At 37.3% G+C, this 21,558-nt stretch overlaps 3 protein-coding genes across 3 annotated transcripts; 2 read left to right on the forward strand and 1 right to left on the reverse strand.

Annotated features, from left to right (window-relative positions):
- Positions 1–7,910: 7,910 nt before the first annotated feature.
- On the forward strand, positions 7,911–13,615 carry LOC104232981 (serine/threonine-protein kinase 52). Its single transcript, XM_009786262.2, has 6 exons — positions 7,911–8,394; positions 9,935–10,056; positions 11,762–11,958; positions 12,063–12,237; positions 12,733–12,867; positions 13,018–13,615. Exons 1-6 carry the CDS (start codon positions 8,079–8,081, stop codon positions 13,222–13,224), a joined length of 1,152 nt encoding a protein of 383 aa, XP_009784564.1. The 5' UTR covers positions 7,911–8,078; the 3' UTR covers positions 13,225–13,615.
- A 674-nt stretch (positions 13,616–14,289) lies between these two features.
- On the reverse strand, positions 14,290–15,988 carry LOC104232982 (bidirectional sugar transporter SWEET5-like). The gene is made up of 6 exons (XM_009786263.2): positions 15,638–15,988; positions 15,508–15,544; positions 15,191–15,407; positions 14,940–15,101; positions 14,706–14,825; positions 14,290–14,567 (listed from the first exon to the last, which is right to left on the reverse strand). Exons 1-6 carry the CDS (start codon positions 15,678–15,680, stop codon positions 14,436–14,438), a joined length of 711 nt encoding a protein of 236 aa, XP_009784565.1. The 5' UTR covers positions 15,681–15,988; the 3' UTR covers positions 14,290–14,435.
- Positions 15,989–19,244: 3,256 nt separating this feature from the next.
- LOC104232985 (uncharacterized) lies at positions 19,245–20,234 on the forward strand. Its single transcript, XM_070170622.1, has 3 exons — positions 19,245–19,433; positions 19,590–19,935; positions 19,987–20,234. The coding sequence occupies exons 1-3, from the start codon at positions 19,245–19,247 to the stop codon at positions 20,232–20,234; spliced, it is 783 nt and encodes a 260-aa protein (XP_070026723.1).
- Positions 20,235–21,558: the final 1,324 nt, after the last annotated feature.

A 21,558-nucleotide genomic window follows, 5' to 3' on the forward strand; every position in this document is an offset into this window, starting at 1 on the left:
TTGGTCGAACCCTTGATAAAAGAAAGAGATGTTGTGTATGAATCACTCACATGTTCTTCTGAATTATATGTATTCGCGGGATTAATTTGGAAAAACAATAGGGATATGCAAGAACAAACAATTTTTATCGGAATCATTCCTCTAATGAATTCCCTGGGAGCTTCTATAGTCAATGGAATATATAGAATTGTGATCAATTAAATATTGCAAAATCCCAGTATTTATTACCGATCAGAATTGAACCATAACGGAATTTCGGTCGCGACCGGCTGAAGAGAAAAATGTTCCATCTGCTGCTACTGCGAAAAAGACATCAGAGCCTTCCTTGCAGATGTACATTCCTGTGGGGTGCCCGACCGATACTGATTTCAAGGTTGAGAAAACCTCTTCCATACCGGGTCGATGTGAGCCGGTCTCGAGATATGTGTGCTCAATTACCAACAGTCTCCTCTCCAAGGTCAAGGAAGATTGCAATTGGGTCGGCAAGCACGTGGTGGTGCCTACACCCGAGGAATCGATCACTACATACGTGGAAGGTTTTCTGAGTGTTTACACTTATTTATTCACGTTGGGCCCTTTGGACCCGGTCATTATCACCTTCTGTAATAGGTACGAGTGTTATATCCCATTTTAACATAGGTCAAACTAGAGTATAACGTATTGGTGATTTCTGAATTAATTACTAATTAAAAAATCGCCACCTAATTATTTTAAAGATGAATTAAGACACCTATTTTAACTAAGTTAAAGTCTACTAAATTTGAGAGATTCTAAGAGTCCAAATTAAATTAAGGGGAAGGTGTGAGGCATCCCTCAAGATCCGCATAAAACGCATTTCTCTTCCGGACTTAGTGTAATTTGACTAAAGCTTTGCAAAAAAAGGTGTCAGATTTTTACGGACATAACTAGTTTAAAGGATTTTGTCTCTTAGGGATTGACTTCTGAATTAGTTGAGGTGGCCAATTTTGACAAGATTATCAAATTCTACCCAAGCAAATATTTTAAACCAGTTTATTATCCAAATCTATCACGCTAAGCCATAGTAGTAAAGAGTGAAGAAATAGGTTGTTGATTTAAAGTTGTCATACTTCGTTGCTATGTTCCTATGTACTAAAAGTATGCCTATTATAAAGTATCACCTACCAAATAAGGTCCCAACACACAACTATATATTTCAAAAGAAAAATCACGAAAACACAAAGAGAAGGAAAACGATCGCAATATGGAAATTCAAAAGAGCTATTGACTGGCTCTTCAGCCAGCATCCTGAAGGGATAATTTTCTTGTGGCTGTCTCAGGCTGTATGAGAATGTGAGACAGTGTTGACTCTATGTAATATTGCGGCATTGTTGAGCCTCAGAACAAGACTCCTTGCGGCGATAAGAGCCTTTTATGAAGACTCCAATTTGCTCCGGCGTACATGGCAAAATAAGAAGAAAATAAGAATTAGAAAGGTAATATAACTGTAAAATAAGACAAATATAGACTTATGTATGAGTATTCAATTTCAACATCACACGTTAATAGTAAGTTAAATGTAAGCTAAATCAAATCTTAAAAGCATTTAAAGATCTAACTGACACATGCATTCTTCTATAACTATATGTTGCTGGAAGAAAGGAAATAAAATTTCTTTCAACTAATTATTTTTAGCATGCTGGGTTGGTAAAAGAACATCTCTAATTCTTAAACTAAAAGAGCAATGCATGTTTTCATTAAGTTGGTGACGATAACCTAAGCACATTAGACAGTGAACGAATGGCTTTACAATATTTATCTTTTGACTAGTATGATAGTTAAAAGAAAATTCTCAACATGTTACTTTACATGACAGAATGAAAGGGATCTATAACACATTAACAGTATGAAGATCCAACAGAATACATTAGAGACAAATGGTTCTCTGAGACATAGTAGTACCTAGATTTGAGAGTAAACTTAAAGATATATTTTCCCTTTAGTATGCAAAAAACAGTAACAGGCTAAGGATGAACACTGACGAAATACACAACATAAGGATTTTGAACCAAATTTGATTTGAATCTCTTAAGATCGGCTTGCCATTTTAGGAAATCTATTAGGTAATACCAAAATCGGATAGCCAGTAAGGAGGAGGGGCCAAATAAGATAAGGAATCAACGATTGATTCCATTATGGGATTGGAATCGGAGAGATTAGGTGATGACGACGCTAGGGTTTTGAGAGGAGAGGAGGAGAAGATAAGAGAGGGAGTGAATAGAGATGGCGAGCTAGGTGAAAATGATTTAGGGTTTTGGCCGGGTAGGTTAGTTTAAAGGGGTTGGAGTGATGTGGACAGTTGATTTTGGGAGATCAACGATCCTAATTTAAAGATGTTGGGTCGGGTAATTTGACAGGTACAGGATTGGGTTAATAGGTTAGGGGTTATTTGGTTTGGGCTGGGATGCTATTGGGCTGGTGTAACGGTGTTGGGCTTGTGTATTGGGTTGTTTTAGGTTTGAAAATAGGAGTAATTTAGGGCTAATTTCTAAATATCCAAAATAAATAATTTATAAAAGTGATTAATAAATATCAAAAATATCATTTGTGTACTAAAATAATTAAGAGTAATTTCTTAACATTATAAAAATATAAAAAGTTTTTTCTGCATAAATAATATTATTATACATTCATATGGGATATTATTGCAAAATGTACAATTTAGCCTTGAAAAAATGTAAATATAATTATAAAATTGCACTGAAATGTATTTAAATATTGTTCTGGTATAAATGATAAGTTTAGATGATTAACTCATCATAAAAAATAATTTGGAGGGTAATTACTGGATATTTATATAATAAAAATGTAGAAACAAATTGATTTAAATCTTTTAAAATAATAGAAAATTATAAAAAATATTTGTGCATGCTTATAAATCAAATTATGATGCATGTGCACTATTTTGAAAGTGTATATATATATATATATGAGAAAAAAATTGGGTATCAACATTCATGTTGTCCACGATTGTGATATCTTTGATGTCTTTGATTTTGTCGGGGTTGATCTCGATTCTTCGATTGGATACCATGAACCCAAGGAATTTACCTGATCTGACTCCGAACTCACACTTCTCCGGGTTCGTCTTCATATTGTACTTCTTCAAAGTGCTGAAAGTTTCATGCAAATATTTTAAATGGTCCTTTGCTCGTAGGAACTTAACCAACATGTCGTCAATATAAACCTCCATCGATTTTCCTATTTGTTCCTCAAACATCCGGTTTGCTAGGCGTTGTAAGTGGCACCGGCATTTTTTAGTCTAAACGACATCACGTTATAGCAGTATGTGCCTTACTTAGTAATGAAGGAGGTTTTCTCTTGATCATCCGGGTCCATCAATATTTGGTTGTACCCGAAGTAGGCATCGAGAAAACTGAGGATCTCGTGGTCGGTCATGGCATCGATCATGCGATCAATGTTAGGCGGAGGAAAGGAGTCCTTCGGACAGGCTTTGTTTAAATCCTTATAGTCTATACACATTCTAAGTTTGTTCTCCTTCTTGGGGATTACCACTACATTTGCTAACCAATCCAGGTATTTAACTCCCCAATGGACCCTATTTTAAGGAGTTTAGATAACTAGTCCTTGATGAAAGCATGCTTGACCTCAGATTGGGGCTTCCTTTTCTGCTTGACCGGATGGAATTTTGGGTCTAGGCTTAGCTTGTGGGTGGTTATTTCCGGGGGGATCCCTTTCATGTCAAGATGGGACCAAGTGAAACAATTGTTAGCTATAAAAAATTGAATGACTTTTTTCCTGAGCTCAGGTGTTAAGCCCGTGCTCAGGTATACCTTCTGATCAGGTAAATATTCGATCAATATGACATGTTTCAGCTCTTCGACTGTTGATTTGGTAGGGTTGGAATCATCGAGGACTATAAAGGATCGGGGAACCCCATAATCACCGTCTTCGTCAGTCCCCTGCTTGTTTGGTTGGGTCGAGGCCAGCATCGATGATTGCTATTTGGCCTTTTATTTTGCTTTTGAACTTGGTTCCTTTGATGAAGAGTGTGTTGATATCGGATTTACTTCATTGACTGCAAATATCTCCTTTGCAGCTCGTTGCTCTCCGTAGATCATCTTAATCCCTCCCGGTGTTGAGAATTTTAACACTTGGTGAAGAGTCCAGGGCACCGTTCTCATGTTGTGAATTCATGGCCTCCCGAACAGGGCGTTGTATCTCATGTCACCTTCAATCACATAGAACTTGGCTTCCTGGATGGTCCCAACGGCATTGACCGGTAATGTTATTTCCTTTTTAGTGGTTTCAGACGCCATATTGAATCTGTTCAAAACACGCTTAACTCGAGATTCATTTATGAGTACGAATATTATTAGAGCATCATTGTGAGGTTGCATGATCCCCTCTGCGTCCTCATCGCTTAAAGACAAGGTTCCTTCCGGTATGTAATCTCGAGTCCGTTTTCCCTTGTGATGGACACTTTGGTGCGCTTCAACATTGGTCCTTGAGGGACATCGACTCCTCCGATGATCATGTTGATAATGTGTTGAGGTTCTTCCGATTTGATCTGTTTATTAGAGTCCCTTTTTCTGAAATGATTCTTGGCTCGGTCGATCAGAAATTCTCGAAGGTGCCCATTGTTGAATAAACGGGCTAATTTTTCTCTCAAATGTCGACAATCCTCTGTTCTGTGGCCATGTGTGCCATGATACTTGCACATTTGTATGGGATCTTTTTGGGCTGGATCAGATTGTAAAGGTCAAGGCCATTTTGGTATATTTGATGCATCCGATAGTCGATACGATGTCAGCCGCATCAACATTAAAGTTGTATTCCGATAATCATGGTGTATTTTAGGTCCGGTATGCCTGTCGAAGCCGTTCTTGCTCATGAGCCCTCGAGAGCTCTGACATCAATCGCTTCATCTTTTATTTCATATAAAACTCGCCCAGATCTGTTGCTTCTATGATCTCCATTATATGTCTGGTACCGATCTCTGTTTGACCTTGGTTCCTGATCAATATCTCTCTTGTAACTATCGACGGGCCTGATAGGATAAATGGACCCGGAAAGATCCCCAAATTGATCATCTTCGACCCTGATTATGCACATCGGCCCAAGTAACAACCGAGTACTCTATCAGATTCTGCTTTAATTGTTGTGAAGCCACCGAGCTTCGAACATTGAGTCCTTGGGTAAAGGCTTGAACGGCCCAATCATCAGTGATTGTCGGTAGGTCCATATGTTCCCTTTGGAATCGAGACACGAATTCTCTGAGCATTTCATTGTTCTTTTGCCTTACCTTGAAAAGGTCTGACTTTCTGGTCTCGACCTTGATGGCCCCGGCGTGTGCCTTCACGAAAGAATCTGCAAGCATAAAATGAGTCAATAGAATTAGGTAGTAAATTATGATACTATATCATAGCTCCTTTTGACAGGGTCTCTCTGAATTTCTTTAATAAGACAGATTTGATCTCATCATCCTCTAGATCATTCCTTTTGATGGAACATGTGTAAGAGGTGACATGCTCGTTCGGGTCGGTCGTTCCATTGTATTTAGGAATCTCGGGCATACGAAACTTCTTAGGGATCGGCTTGGGAGCCGCGCTAGGGGAAAAATATTTCTGCACGACTTTTTGGAGTCCAGGCCCTTCAATATCGGCGATGCTTTTGGGATTTGATCGACCATAAAATTGTATGTTTCCACCTTCTTGTCGTTTACCTCAATCTTCTTCTCTAATGACTCAATTCGTTTTATCAGTTCCTCGAGCATCTTCATGATTACAGGATTGGTCCCTGATTCCTTCTCTTTCGATTTCCTTGAGACCAATTTGACTCTATGGATGACTTCTTGGGATGGCTCGGGCTCAATCTTACTCGATGGGTAACTCTGGTTCTAGAGTTGGGCTATTGCCGCATGTTAAGCCTGTAACATTTTGAAGATTACCCACAAGTTGATTTTGCCATCTTCGTCGCCATGTGTGCTTTGGGTGGCTGATCGAACATCCCTACGGATGTTGTCCTCAGGATCGGTGGCCAAATTTGCGGTGATTGCTACATGTGAGCTGATGTCGATTGGATCTGCAGCCGGGACTCCATCGAGATCGACCGGGGGTATGTTGTTCCCGGGTGCTACGTTATCATTTTTGCCCCGGTGGCCGATATCATTGTCATGTGTAGGGGTGCTGACTGAGAGTTTGACATTTTTATCCTGGAATCAAAGACACCCCAAAGAACAAGTGTAAAATAATGTATGTTATGAAAGTTTGTATCAAATAACCACTATTATCCTTAACCCCACGGTGGATGCCAAACTTTTTACCCTCAAAATCGAACAATAATTGAATTTATACGCGGTTTTAAGGACACATGAACTAAGTTGATACAAATTGAGAAAACAGATTAATATTGAAATCAATGATAGAAAAGTAAATGCAAACCACACAAGTTGAACAGTCTTAGCCTTGAAGGTTGATCACCCTCGAGTCTAAAGGTACCTCAATCGTTGTCGGAACAGTATGATTTGATAATAAGAACTAGAAATAACAACGTATTGCTTTGAGATGCGGTGTTACAATGTGTATTACAAATAATAAGCCCCCCTCCCCTTATATATATATAGTAGGGGAGTCCTACTCTAGATACAATTCTGTAAAAGGTAAAAAATCTCATGATTTACTAATTAATCAGCCTCTCCTCGATACATGCCGAGATTTTCGCCGTGATATCTGACCGATTGCGAATATTTGGCCTTCTGTTATTTGGTCCGATAATATTTCTTCGATCTTGTTTGCAGTCGGGGTCGGTTCCGGAGTCACATGCTCAATGATCCGGGGTCGATCTTTAGTACTCATAATCGATGTCTATCCATTAGCAAAGTTAATATAAATAACGATATCTCGCCTTCCTGATTCGATATAGGCACTAAAAAGATAACCTTTTCAAACCTTAATTAATTGCAAAGATAAAGGTTTGGCAGTCAAATATAATGAAACTCCTTTTTCCGTTTCAAATAAGCAAAAGGATATCTAAGGTCAACCCTAACTTTTGTCATTAACCACCTAAATGAAATTATGTCCATCATTTTCGGGGAAAAAGATTGTGTACAACTTAGACACGTCGTAACCACATTTTAATGATTTATATTAAAGATATTTATTTATTTCGTTTTACATCCAAAAAATATACTTATTTTTATTTCGTATATTTCTTATGGGTGACGATTTGTTTTATATTTCCGTAACTTGTCCACCTCGTTAAACTGTTACGGACTGATCAATGATATACTTATTTAAGATTAACGAGTGTTGTAACCCAAATTAAGATCCAAATTATCGGGCTAACTTATTTTGGTTCAAGCAAAATGTACACAAATTGGACAATCACTAGCTCACAAGCTATGTTTACTACAACACATACAAATTTCACCAAAATTCGCAACTTAACTCTCATAATAATATTGCAAAGCGAAAATGGTCGAACTTTTGTTTGTATTATTAAAAATTGAGTAATTTTGCTTTTCGATCGTTAGACTATTGGTCCAATGTTACACAGCTATTAGGAAAAAAATCTTGTTTTTACCCTTTTTCTTGATGGAATTCCAGCTTAATATAATCAAAAGTTATATATGGAGTAAATTATAATCTTTTCTTAACATTTTTTGAACATGTACAATTCACTCTAAGTTGATATCGGTTAGGCAATGCCAAGTAAAAGACTAACAATACCAAATCTGTAACAAATAACAAACTTAAGGAAAAAATTCAAATGACGGGAATATAATTTTAATAAGAAATTGAAATGAAGAGTATTTTGGATAGTATGACAATTTTTCGAATAAAAAAGGAGGCAGAAGAAATAAATGAAGAGAAGAGTGGTGGGGTCAGGAATACACGTTGTCTTGAGGCAATTCCATGTGCACACATGGCGTTATGCTCATATTACTCCTCTTCTCTTCCCAAAAACACTTTGGCTTGATTAATTCCACCCTCAAAAACTAGTACGTAAACAATTAATACCAAATCACCCCAACTGAACAATCATATTACCCAGAGAAACAATCAAATATTCAACTTTTTGAACATAGAGAAAACGAAATGGAGAAGAGCAGTGATGGATTTGTGAGAGCTGATCAGATTGATCTGAAGAGTTTGGATGAACAGCTGGAGAAGCACCTTAACAGAGCATGGACTATGGAAAAGAAGAAACCGATGGATGATTATTACACCACCACCACCGCCACTGCCACCGCCGCCGCCACTGCCGCTGCCCTCTCTTTACCTTCCTCCGTCAAGCCCAAGCAAAGATACGACTGGGAAATTGACCCTTCCAAGCTCATCATCAAAAGTGTCATTGCTCGTGGCACTTTTGGTACCGTCCACCGTGGCATTTACGACGCCCAAGATGTTGCCGGTCAGTCACCTTCCTGTTTTTTTAACCATACTCAAAAAAAAAAAAAAAAAAACTGTTCAATGTGATACAGTTAGTCAATTATTATTTTTTTTCGTTTTTTTTTCCTCTAAAACAAATAAAATTTATTATTATCATTATTATATATTTTAACTTTTTTGGAGGGGCAGATAGTTAGTTAGAGAACCACGGGAGGAGGTGCGTCGCAGCATTTCTGGGACAGTCACTACATTTTCCTTTTACACTGTTAAGAAGTTATTTTCTTTTCTCCTTTATGCTGTCCCTTTATTTAGTTTAGTTCATGGATCATACTATATTGAAGAATAGGCACTAACAGAATTGATGGTAAAATATGGTTCATGCGTTTACAATTTTGGAAACTCCATTAATTCTATACTCCCTCATGTGCATGGGTAACCAATTTGCTTTTTTATTTTGCTCCAAAATAAGTGTCCATTTATATAATCAAGAAAAAATTCAATTTATTTTTACAAAATTACCCTTATGTACATATATTTAAAAAAAATCTTTTACTCATATTAAATTATGCTGCAACATTGAATTAAGGGTAGTTTAGTCACACTGACTATTTTTGTCTAGAATTTAGTATTTTCTTTAATAGGTGTGCCTAAAGCAAATTGATCGCTTATTGTGAACCGTAGAGCGTAATAACTAGTGGAAAAGTTGTGCTCAGGTCCATCTTAATTTGTTGTGTTTAGTGTATTATTTTTGTGGGCCTATTCATGGTTCAATTTTAATGTTCTATAGGCTGCTGGATATAACTACTACTCCCTCGGTGAAAAGATTGTCCTACTTTGATTTGGCACAAATTTTAATAAAGAAGGAATACATTGGATAAATGTGGTCTTAAACCTGTCATAACAATTGTTTGGCTATAAATGCTTCCTATTAAGAAAATTTTGAAAGGGGCCAATCTTTTTAAAACGGACTAATAAGGAAATAGTGCCAATCTTTTTGAAACCGTGGGAGTACTTTATTCGGGGCATGCTATGCGTGGTTGCTGTTTTTTTTAGTTTTCATCTTCCCGTTGGAGTGCGTTTGGGGGTAAGAGAATGAGTATTGTATAGTGATTTTGATGGTTTGTCATTTGAGTGTATTCTTACGGGCCGTGAATAAAGGCACGGGTTTGGATTGAATTATGCAAGTTGCAGATGATTGCATTAACTTGGCTGGTCTTGCATATTGCTGTATTTCTGAACTTTCATGTGATCCTATCTATTATTCAAGTAATAAAGTAATCTAAAACACTAGTGCTTGTCATCCTGATCCTACAACTCTGGATCTCATTTTCTTGCCCTCTCATTATTTTTGGTTTTATGTTTTTGTTTTTATATTCTTGCTTTAAATAGCGTTTTGGTGTTAAATGTGGTTGTCATTGTCACTGCTACAGAGCCTTAACAAATTTGCTTGTCCAAAAATTGTCCATTTTTCTTGTTCAAACTTTTTAACAAATTTTGGAATGATTTAATGACTACCATAAATTAGTGGTCTTACTAACATGTTTCTCGTTAACATTCCTCAGTGAAACTACTGGACTGGGGGGAAGAGGGCCACAGAACAGACGCTGAAATAGCATCATTAAGGGCAGCTTTTACTCAGGAAGTTTCAGTGTGGCATAAGCTTGACCATCCAAATGTTACTAAGGTGACATTCAACCTATAACCTTTTTATGAGGAAATGATTTAGAACCTCATGGATACTACTACTTCTGCATGAAACTTCATTGTCTTTAATGGTCGTTCCTATCACAGGGGCTAAAACTTTGATGGTCCATCTGCTAATAATTTCCAGTCTATACTGCATTTTACTCAGTTTATACTTTTTGCACTGCTTTGGGAACAAAGTGTGGACATAATGCTTGTAGAGCACTTCTTCAATGGCAATGCCATTGTAATATGCATGACGAGCCTCTGTCTTTCCATTTCATGGCCAAGAAAATTCATTTAGCTAGTTTGGTGGTGATTAGCTATTGTAAATCACAGCTTGCTCAAGATGTGTACATATTTTTTTTTTAAAAAAGTTAATTACTTTTGAAGTAAGATACTATGTTTAGATTTTAAAGAATGAGGAAAAATAACTAAAACATGAGAGATGGTGGTTCTACAGTAGGAAAGAGATTATGGTGGAGAGATCAATTTAATCCTGTAAGTACGGTATTTTTGCTATATTAACAGGTTCTGATTAGTAGTACCGAAATTATTTGAATCATACTCATGTTGCCTCCTAAATGTGAATTTGAAGACAAGTTATGTATCAAAGGTGTGCTTATCTTTGTGTCACAATTATCAATGTTTCACTATGAAGCTTTGCATAAGGTTTTCTTTTTAATCCAGTTTTGTAATATTTGCATAAGGGTGTTACTTAAATGCATCTAATAGATCTGTTTAAAGTCAAGTGGTATTCCTTATAGGTATTAGTAGCTACTTATAATGGGTAAAGCAATCAACAGAGCGATATCTCCTAAAAAGAGAAGAATGAAGGAAACAACACATTGACTTCTATAAGCCATGTAAATAGCCACATTATTTTTGAGTTTATAATGGTAGGTTCAGATGATTTTTCTATAATGAAGATGAGAAGAAGGCTGATCTTGGGAAATTTAGCAAGCTCTTCATAGTGGGGATCAGAACATCATATTGACAAGGACGTTAACAGTATAATACGTAGACACCATTACCTAACTTTTCATAGTGGGAAAAGGGAAAAAGAATATTCTGTATTTTGGTCAACTTGAATAGATGAACCTTAAACTCCAATCATCAGGATACAAGGCTGTAAGTTGCAACAATGTCTTTTTGAATTTTGTTTTCTATCTTGAGAAGTTATATTTTGATAATCAAGTTCTGAGCTCTGATATTTGATGTACTTGAGCTATCATGTTGCATGGAGAATATAAACGTCTTGATTCCGAAAACATTATTGCAAGGACAAAAGATGTCTTATGTGTTATTTCTGATTTAAACAAATGAAATACAAAATTAATTCATTGATATACCAGAAACCTTTATGATGAAATGAAAGCATGATGCTTGAAGGACAGTTAAGGGTGACGTGAAGCATGTCTGTACCTTTTCGTTGGCTGTAGCAAATAACTGCAATTCCAAATTTGTGTTAATTTTACAGGCTGCTGTTTATAATGATCTACTATGTCTCTGTTGGTTGGATGCCTAATCTCTAGTGTTGTATTCCATGCTCAACATAAAGGCTGTTGGATTATGGAAACTGCATATATCCAAAGTCTTATCTCATGTCTCAGCATACGAACTAATTGTTGCTTAGATTTACCCATATCTTTGTAATAAACTGTTTCTTTCACATATACAACTAATATATCTCTCCGATCTCACAGTTCATCGGGGCAACCATGGGCTCTTCTGGGCTAAATGTACAAACAGAAAATGGTCATATTGGCATGCCTAGTAACATATGCTGCGTCATAGTGGAGTACCTTCCGGGCGGTGCATTAAAATCTTACCTTATCAAGAACAGGAGAAAGAAGCTAGCATTCAAAGTTGTTGTGCAGATTACACTTGATATGGCCAGAGGGTAAATTGGAGCTCTGGCTTTTTCTCATGTATTTTAAACCCCTCTGAATTATATATACAATTTATCATTTACTGAACTGAGGTCAATCATTTGAACTTTTTCAGGTTAAGTTACCTTCACTCTGAGAAGATTGTGCATAGAGATGTCAAGACAGAGAATATGCTATTGGATAAGACACGTACAGTAAAAATTGCAGATTTTGGGGTTGCTCGCGTTGAGGCCTCTAATCCAAATGACATGACTGGGGAGACTGGAACCCTTGGATATATGGCTCCTGAGGTAATTCTGGAAGTGGAGTAGGATTCACCTCTCCATGAATGTCTTTCATTCATGTCAGTTGTCTCTCTGGTCAATTTTTTTTGATGGATTAAGCAGATTCAGCATATTTAAAGCTTTTTCTTGGTATTCTTGCTTGCATAATGTTCCCTTCTTTTCACCAAGATTCATTCTTCAGCTTGTGTACAACGTGTAAGTGTGCAAGAGACACATGCTATGAGCCTTATCTGTATAATTTACTACAGAACACAATGTTCGGTGTTGATTGTTCGAAATATGCTAAATCTTTTCCTATTGCAATCCCCATCTTTCTCTCACCTCGGATGAAGAGTGATGTGAACATAGGGATTAAACCCCCAAAATCGAGTGAATTAGTGAAAGTGTTGGATAAATTTGTTAAAATGCAGGGAAAGAAAATGTGCATGAAAACATAGCGAATGAAAGAGTTGTTGTACTTTACATCCGCTGTTGCTGAATTGTTGAATGCTCAAACTACAGGTTCTCAATGGCAATCCATACAATAGAAAATGTGATGTTTACAGTTTTGGCATATGTGTATGGGAGATCTATTGCTGTGACATGCCATATTCTAATCTCAGCTTCTCAGAAGTAACTTCAGCTGTGGTTTGCCAGGTAAAGCCTCCAACTTCTTAGCACTTTTTAGATTTAAGTAATGACATGCGAAGATTGAAGAAGAAAGATAGACAGGAATGTATATTTACTGGTTTCTTCTTGATAATCTGTCTTTGCCCCCTTAACTGCGGTTTCTGTTGTGCCACACAGAATCTGAGACCAGAAATACCAAGGTGTTGCCCAAGTTCCCTTGCTAACGTAATGAAGAGATGTTGGGACGCTAACCCTGACAAGCGGCCTGAGATGGACGAGGTAGTATCCATGATAGAGGCTATTGATACATCAAAAGGCGGAGGAATGATTCCCGCTGATCAACAACAGGGTTGCTTGTGTTTCCGAAAGTATCGTGGGCCTTGAAGCTTGTAGCTCAAGCAGACATGCAGAAATAGGTAAAGTCTATCTCAATTTCCAAATATTTGACAAAGGAAGTGAACTTGCAGAGCCAGAATATTTTCGCTGTTCTATTTGGAAGCTGTGTACATGCATTCTCTTGGTTGATGTAAAGCTTATACATTCCCGTCTTCTTTTCCATTTGTTTTCTTCCCTTTTTTCTTTTTCCTTATAATATATCCATTGTTTCTTTTCTTTTTTATTTCTGGAAATTTTCAAATATCAAGTTGGTTTCTGTAGGTTGGGTGATGGAATTGACGTTGCTTTCTTCTATGTCAATACATTTGTTTATGTAACAGTACTAGCCTGTTTGGCCAAACTGCAAAAATCAGCTTATTTTGAGAAGTGTTTTTTTCTAGTGCTTTTCTCAAAAGTACTTTTGGTGAGAAGCAGTTTGTGTTTGGCTAATTAGTTTGAATAGTGTTTGGCCAAGCTTTAAAACACTGCTTCTAAGTGTATTTTTCTCAAAAGTGTTTATCAAAAAAATGCTTTTGGAGATAAGCTATTTTTTTCTACTTGTCCAAAACTGCTTCTGCTTCTCTTCAAAAGCACTTTTTTTTCCTTCTAGAGGCTTGCCAGACACCTTAATTTTTGGCCAAAAGTGCTTTTGGCAAAAAAAAAAAAAAAGCACTTTTGGCCAAAAATAAGTTTGGCCAAACAGGCTAGTAGTCATAAACATTGAGGCTAAAATGAAATGTGCGAAGCATGCATGGTTTAAATTTTCAGTATTTACTCCTATTGTCTTTTGAGCAAATGAATCTAACCAATTGGGCTACCATGATTCCACCTTGTAATAAATCTCAAAATTACTAATTAATGCAGATCAACAGTACACGCCCCCCCCCCCCCCGGTCAGGGACATCAGATAAAAAGATATACGATGCACAAGAATTACGGAAATATCACTATTTTTCATCAGTTATTAAAAAGAAAAAGAGTTTTCTACTTTGATAACACAATTCCTAATATGTAGAAACAAAATAAGAAGCTAAAAGCATAAAAAAAATATTTACACAATCAAGATGCATTTACACGGAGATAATGAACTCTCTCTAATAATTGACTGGTAACCTAGAAAAGTAGTAAGCAACCTGCTATAACGCGCTAATTGTACTGATAATAATTAAAAATTCCTTACACTATCGGTAAATCTAACTTAAATCCTAAATTGAACTAAATTAGGGTGTGGTGTTCCCTGGAAGTTCAATTTCACTTGACTTTCCATCATCGTCCCAGTTGGTGGAGCGATAATATGTTGCATAAAGGATGAGCTGAATTGCTCCAGATAACGCTCCCAGACAATTAGGTACCTATTATTATTATTATTAAAAACAAAAAATACAGATTCAAAATGTTATTATCAAGCTTTAGATTATGTAGTAAATTAGTAATGTACATGAATTATCAATATATTCAGGATCGACGAATAATAAAAGGAATCTAATTACCAAGATGTAGATATCAAATTTGAGGAATGCATAGGCGAACCAAATACATCCATTGGCAAAATTTGCAAGTGACAGAAAAAATGGCATGTATTTCACACTCTTGGTGCTGATGACTCGATGCTAAAAGAAAACAGCAAACGTTAATTAATTAGTGCATACATATGTCAAATTAAAATTTGAATTGGAAAAAAGAAGAAGAAGAAGAAGAAGAAGGATTCCAGTGGAAAATAATACCATGACGGTAAGGGGCGAAGTGTACATAAGAATATTGAAAATGACAGCCAATATTCCAACGAGCATGGATCTGGACTTGGTATCATGGAGGAAAGTAAGCGTAACGAAAATGACGATCGCCACAAATATTACTTCAATTATCAAAGCAATTATAATCCTCCGCTGATATTCAGTTATTAAAAAAAACACAAGTTAGTTCAAATTAATTTGAATAATTAAGTAATTAAAAGTGTATATAATAAAATACGTACACGTTTTGGCCATTCGGAATAGATAAAGAAGATTGAGACATAAATTAATTCTATAACAAGACCGATGCCGTTAATGGTGATGACCAGAAGGCTATCTGGATGAACAAAGGGCATTCCATAAAATATCCACACTGCACAATTTAGAACAGTAGCAACATAAGGATCTGGTCTGAATTGCATCACCGTCTTTACTTTCCATATTTTAATGAACGTTGGCCTGCCAAAAAAATACAGCTAAATTCACCAATGATTCAGGACCAAAGATATATACTTTATTAATCAAAAATTCATAATGTACATTATTCCAGAGGACTTACACAGGGGATAGGAAGAGGAAGAAAGATATAACATTTCCTGCATGAATTTTCCATGGAAAAAAAATGTTAAGGAGTTGATATATAATAAAAATTGGTATGATGAATACTGGATAGTACGTAAAACACAGACCAATAATTCCAACAATCGTCCTTATTGTTTCTGTATTAGCCATCTAGCTGATTAATGCTCGAAATAGAAGATCACAAAACGAGATTAAAACGAGCTGAGGATGCAACTGAAAAGCTAAGACAAGGCAAATGGCAAAGGGAAACTAATTAAATAGGTGAATTTCAGGCAGGGGATCATGTTTTGGATATGGATTTTTTGAAACCTCAGTTTATATTGAAAGTACGTATCACTTGCGACTTGTATGCATAAAAACAAATATCTCTCAAATACTATTGGACAACCATCTATCTAATTCTTAAATACCAACAATGGATGAGCAAATCTTCCTGTTTTCAGTTTCATACTGAGAACAAATAGATAAAAAAAGAAAAAGGGTGGAGTGATCATAGCTCTTTTTGTGGCTGTGAATCCCATGCATGCAACGTTATCCACAAAATTAACAAGAGCAACAGTAACTTTCTTTGTTTGGGGATATTACGGTAATTCTACTGACCGTAATTTTCCGTATATTTTGCTGCCACTTATCCTAATACACTTTACTTATGTACTAATTAATTATCTCACTAGCAAACCTAAAGGTAGTTACTGTTATTTTGGCTTGAATTATTGATGTTTGACTATAATTCCATATTTTAGCACATTATTTACCTTGCATTTTAGGTGTGTTAATGCTAAACTATACTTTATTTGCGCGTAATGGAGTCTATTTTATGTGTAAGTGCATTGGAGATGCAATTAGAGCAAAAGGAATATGTAAAGTATAAAGAGTGCTCGAAAACAGTAAAAGACGAAAGAAAGAATTGAGCAGCGGAAGAAATGAAGCAGCAGGCGAAGCGAGCCTTTGAGATCGCGTGGGAGCAGGCGTCGCGAGGGATAAGGGGAGGTTGAGCTCGCATGGAGGCAGGCATCGCATGGTCTGGGCGAGATGCATCTCGCATTTTACCTCGCGAGGCACGGTCTGAGGCGAGCTTGATCCGGATTTTGAAGGCTTATTTCGTCTCCTTGTTGAACTTTGACTGGGGTTATGTCATTTAGGGCTTTTCCTACACATATAAGTAGATAATAAACACCACTTTTGAGGGAGTTTTGCGACCGGAGGCAAGAATAGCTTGTGGAACACCCGTTGGGAGATAGAATCATTGATTTCTGCATTCCTTCATCTTTACTTTGTAATTTATTTATGTAAAATACTTAGGATATTGTTACTATGAGTATGCGTAGCTAAACTCTTAATCTAGGGTTTTGATGGAACCTATTGGAGTATGAATTTCCTGTTATGTTAATACAGATTTGCCATAGTTTTTCTCTATTTGTTCAACTATGTTTATGTTGTGGTTGGTTGAAGAGATCTCAATCGACTATGTCTATTTAGTATATATTACTCGGAAGAGAGTGCATATTTAGGTAGTTGTTGAACAACATCACTCCTAACGTACATGAGGGATCAATACTGAGGGTTTAAATGTGGGATTAGGAATAACGAAACCTTGGTGCGATCCGAGTGAGCCGTACTTTGTGCTAGCTAGCGTAATTTGGAAGAATATGTATAGTAAATTGTGGTAGTTACTCGGGAGAGAATTACGACACTCAGAGAGCTCATGATCGGTAGAGAAAACTTAGGCAAATATATAGAAAACGTAGCGGAAAGGATTCCAACAATAGGGGAAATCATAGCCTTAGATCATTCCAATTCTTGTCTACAACCTGTTCGTAGTTAGTTATTAATTACTGCATTTTCATTACGTGATATTTAGTTAGTAAACATCCAATTTGTTATTCAAATATTTCTGAAGATTGATTGCGTGAATTTGTGCGAGTCTAGTAGTTGTGCTTAATAGGTTAATTCCCTATAAGATTTGACTCCGGACTTGTTAACCAGAATATATTTGCAACGACCGCTTAGTCCTTTTTATAAGGCATAGTTGGGCGTTATCAAATTTTGGTGTCATTGCTGGGGACTTAACGGTGTTATTAATTGCAGCTAAAAGAAGTGATAGAATTCTTAGTGTAGTCAGTTTCTTCATTTTAAACTAAATGCATTGAAATTCTAACGTTTGTAATCTTGGTGTTACAGGTGCATGCCTAGAAACTCCTCAAGAACTGGTGAATTATTCGAAGCATTATCAGATCTTGAGAAAGTTTTTAAGGCATTGAATCATGCATACAAGAAGGGCAAATAGCAATAAAACTCAACATAACAAGTCAAACCAGACATGGATGACAGAATAGAAAATCCAAATAACAACAAAAACAATGTGAATGACCCGAACAATCAGGGTGTGGTGCCTCTTGTGCCAGAAGCAGCATTGTATGATTGGGCACAACCCACCGCCAAAAATCTGGCAACCGCAATTGTAGTCCCTCAGATACAAGCGGAATCATTTCAAATCACAAACAATATGCTACATTTGTTGCAGAACAAGGGACCGTTCTCAGGGTCTTACATCGAAGATCTCAGCAACATCTGAAAAATTTTCTGTCGATATGTGTCACGCAAAGGCAACCTAATGTGACATTGGAAGCAATAAAGTTGTTATTGTTTCCATTCTTAGTGACGGGAGAGGCTCAGACTTGGCTTAATTCACTCCCCATAAACTCCATCACTGCTTAGAAGGAATTAGTCAAGCAATTTTTGAACAACTTTTACCACCCAATAAGACTGCCAAACAAATTGATAAGATATTGAGCTTCAGGCAGAGACTAACAGAAACAATACAAGAAATGTGGGAGAGGTTCAAGGGTATGCTAGTTAAGTGTCCATATCATGGCATTCCAAATTAGATGTTGGGGCAGAGGTTCTACATGGGATTGGCAGACATCTTAAAGGCCAATGTTGATGCGTCAGCATGTGGATCATTTTTGAGAAAATCATTCAGAGAATGTAAGATCCTACTTGATAAAATGGTTCAAAACTCAGGATGGATGACAAGAGACTCTATGATCACTCATGTCATTCACTCGGTGGTTTTGGACCCAAACAACTCCATAGCCGAAAATATGGCCACTCTGATGATGCAAATGAGTATCCTCACTAAAATGATCGATGAATCAGGCTAGAAACAACAGGTACACATAGTTGACGCGGCTAATGGGGTCTTATGTACACCATGTATTAACCAACCATATGTATGCTCTTAGAGTGCGGAAAGTGACAACCAGCACTATCAGGAAAATATGAACTATGTGGCCAACTATAGAGGACAAAGGTAAGATGGTTAGAATTGGGGGCAATAGAATCAGCAATATAGACCAGCACAGCAGCAATACAATAATAGCAACAATCCTGGAGCTATGCGACCACAAGGTCAAGTTGTGCCTTACTAAAGGCAACAGGGATACAACCAGCAAAATCAGCAGCTAGCTTATCAACAACCTCAACAACAACAGATAATGAGACAAGATGATGGGTTGTCTGAAATTAAAGGAATGTTGCAACAACTAATTGGGTCCAACGGAAAAATACAAGAGAGAGTGGACTCACATGAATCAGCGATAAAATGCATTGAGATTCAGTTAGACAGATATCAATGGCTCTGAATAATCGCCCCAAGGGACGTTACCTGCAAACACACAAGTCAATCCAAAAGAGCAGGGCCCGAAACAGCTTATGGTAGTGAGTCTAAGAAATGGTAAAGATCTAGATCTAGAGCAAGAAATTGCTCGTGAAAGCCGACCAACTGAAACACTTGTGCCAGTACCCATTGAGGTATATGATTCAACGGGGTTAACTAAGGTGATAATACAACATGCACAAGAGAGCACGAGCAAAGAAAAAGAGTTTGTGAAAGAAACTGAGGTAACACAATAAACGACTGTAGAAGCAGTGTCTGAGTAGGATAAAACTCAAATCACAGGAAGGAAGCGACCTCCAGCACTATTACCACAGATATTGGCCAAATATCAGAAGGATGAGCAGTATAAGAAATTCATGGAGATGCTGAAACAAATCCAGGTGAACATTCTACTAATTGACGCCTTGAGGGAGACGTCTGGGTATGTCAAAATGATGAAGGATTTGATGTCTTGCAAGTTCGACTTCCAAGACTTGTCCACTGTTTCACTAACCCAAACCTGTAGTGTTGTTATAACGAGACCCATAGCTAAGAAATTGCCAGACCCATGGAGTTTCACAATCCCATGCACAATAGGCAACTATGCTTTTGCTAAAGCATTGTTTGATTTGGGGGCAAGCATAAACTTGATGCCCTTGGCTATCTACAAAAGGTTAGGCATTGGAAGAGCAAGACCCACATCCATGTTACTACAGCTAGCTGACCGGACAGTGAAGAGGCCATCAGGTATCCTTGATAATGTGCTAGTGTAGGTTGGAAAGTTTGTGTTTCCAGCAGATTTTGTCATTTTGGACTGCCGGGTTGACGAGGAGATTCCCATAATTTTGGGAAGACCATTCTTAACCACGGGCAGAGCTCTAATTGATTGTGAAACTGGAGAGCTAAAAATGAGACTGAATGATGAAGAGATAACATACAATGTGCAGAAGTCTATGCGGCGACCAAGTGAATCTGCTAACTGCTCTCTAATAGAAGTTGTGAAGACCAAGGGTTCTGGAAAAGAGAGCTCGAATTTGAGTCTTTGAACTTAGAAGAAAGAAAGACTCCTCCAGCTAAGCCATCGATCGAAGAACCACCATAGTTGGAACTGAAACCGCTACCACCTCATCTGAGGTATGCTTTCTTGGGACCTAACTTAACTTTACCTATTATTATCTCATCTGGTTTGTTAGATGTGCAGGAAGAACAACTTTTGCAGGTATTAATAGAGTGCAAAACTACAATTGGTTGGACCATTACAGACATTAAGAGTATCAAACCGGCCTTCTATATGCATAAGATTTTACTAGAAGATGGCCACAAGCCTTCTAGAGAACATCAAAGAAGGCTAAACCCCAACATGAAAGAATTTGTAAAAAAGGAGGTGATAAAGTGGTTAGATGTGGGGATCATTTTTCCCATATCCGATAGCAGCTGGAATAGCCCAGTTCAATGTGTGCCAAAGAAAGGTGGAATGACTATTGTGCAAAATGAGAACAATGAATTGATCTCAACAAGAACAGTCACGGGATGTCAAATTTGTATAGACTACGGAAGATTGAATAAGGCCATACGAAAAGACCATTTCCCCTGTCGTTCATTGATCAGATATTAGATAGATTGGCTGGAAGGACCCACTACTGCTTTCTGGATGGATACTCGAGGTATAATCAGATTTCTATTGCCCCTGAAGATACAGAGAAAACGTTATATGACGGCTATGCTTTCCATAGAATGCCATTCGGCCTATGCAATGCACATATTTCAAAGGTGCATGATGTCCATATTCACAGATATGGTAGAAGACATAATGGAGGTCTTCATGGATTATTCCTCAATAGGGGGAGACTCATTCGATGATTGCCTAAGGAATCTAAAAAGAGTGCTGAAAAGACATATGGAGACTAATCTGGTGCTCAATTGGGAAAAGTTTCATTTCATGGTACAAGAAGGTATAGTCTTGGGGCACCTAGTGTCAAGTAAGGGAATTGAGGTGGATCGTGCAAAGGTTAATGTGATAGAAAAACTACCACCACCCACTTCCATCAAAGTAATAAGAAGTTTCGTTGGCCACGCTGGTTTCTATAAACGACTTATAAAATATTTCTCCAAAATTTCTAATCATTTTGTAAACTGCTTGAAAAGATACCCTTTTGTGTTTTCTGAAGATTGTAGGGTAGCGTTTGAGGAGTTGAAGAAGAAACTAGTGACTGCACCAATCATAGTGGCCCTCGACTGGGGGCAACCGTTCGAGCTGATGTGCGATGCAAACGACTATGCTGTAGGAGCAGTTCTTGAGCAGCAAAAAGATAAAGTCATGCATCTGACCTACTATGCAAGTAGAACCTTGAGCTGCACCCAACTAAACTA

Source organism: Nicotiana sylvestris, chromosome 3, assembly GCF_000393655.2.
Source record: "Nicotiana sylvestris chromosome 3, ASM39365v2, whole genome shotgun sequence".
NCBI classification, from domain to species: domain Eukaryota; kingdom Viridiplantae; phylum Streptophyta; class Magnoliopsida; order Solanales; family Solanaceae; genus Nicotiana; species Nicotiana sylvestris.

Bases quoted from the DNA above. Each gene is read 5' to 3' on its own strand.
- LOC104232981 (XM_009786262.2), top strand. From the start codon at position 8,079: ATGGAGAAGAGCAGTGATGGATTTGTGAGAGCTGATCAGATTGATCTG. The intron at 8,395-9,934 runs GTCAGTCACCTT...AACATTCCTCAG, and splicing joins CGACGCCCAAGATGTTGCCG to TGAAACTACTGGACTGGGGG. The intron at 12,868-13,017 runs GTAAAGCCTCCA...TGTGCCACACAG, and splicing joins CTTCAGCTGTGGTTTGCCAG to AATCTGAGACCAGAAATACC.
- LOC104232982 (XM_009786263.2), bottom strand. From the start codon at position 15,680: ATGGCTAATACAGAAACAATAAGGACGATTGTTGGAATTATTG. The intron at 15,545-15,637 runs GTCTGTGTTTTA...AAATTCATGCAG, and splicing joins GACGATTGTTGGAATTATTG to GAAATGTTATATCTTTCTTC. The intron at 15,102-15,190 runs GTACGTATTTTA...ACTGAATATCAG, and splicing joins ATTCCGAATGGCCAAAACGT to CGGAGGATTATAATTGCTTT.
- LOC104232985 (XM_070170622.1), top strand. From the start codon at position 19,245: ATGGTAGTGAGTCTAAGAAATGGTAAAGATCTAGATCTAGAGCAAGAA. The intron at 19,434-19,589 runs GTAACACAATAA...AAACAAATCCAG, and splicing joins AGTTTGTGAAAGAAACTGAG to GTGAACATTCTACTAATTGA. The intron at 19,936-19,986 runs GTATCCTTGATA...TGTTTCCAGCAG, and splicing joins GACAGTGAAGAGGCCATCAG to ATTTTGTCATTTTGGACTGC.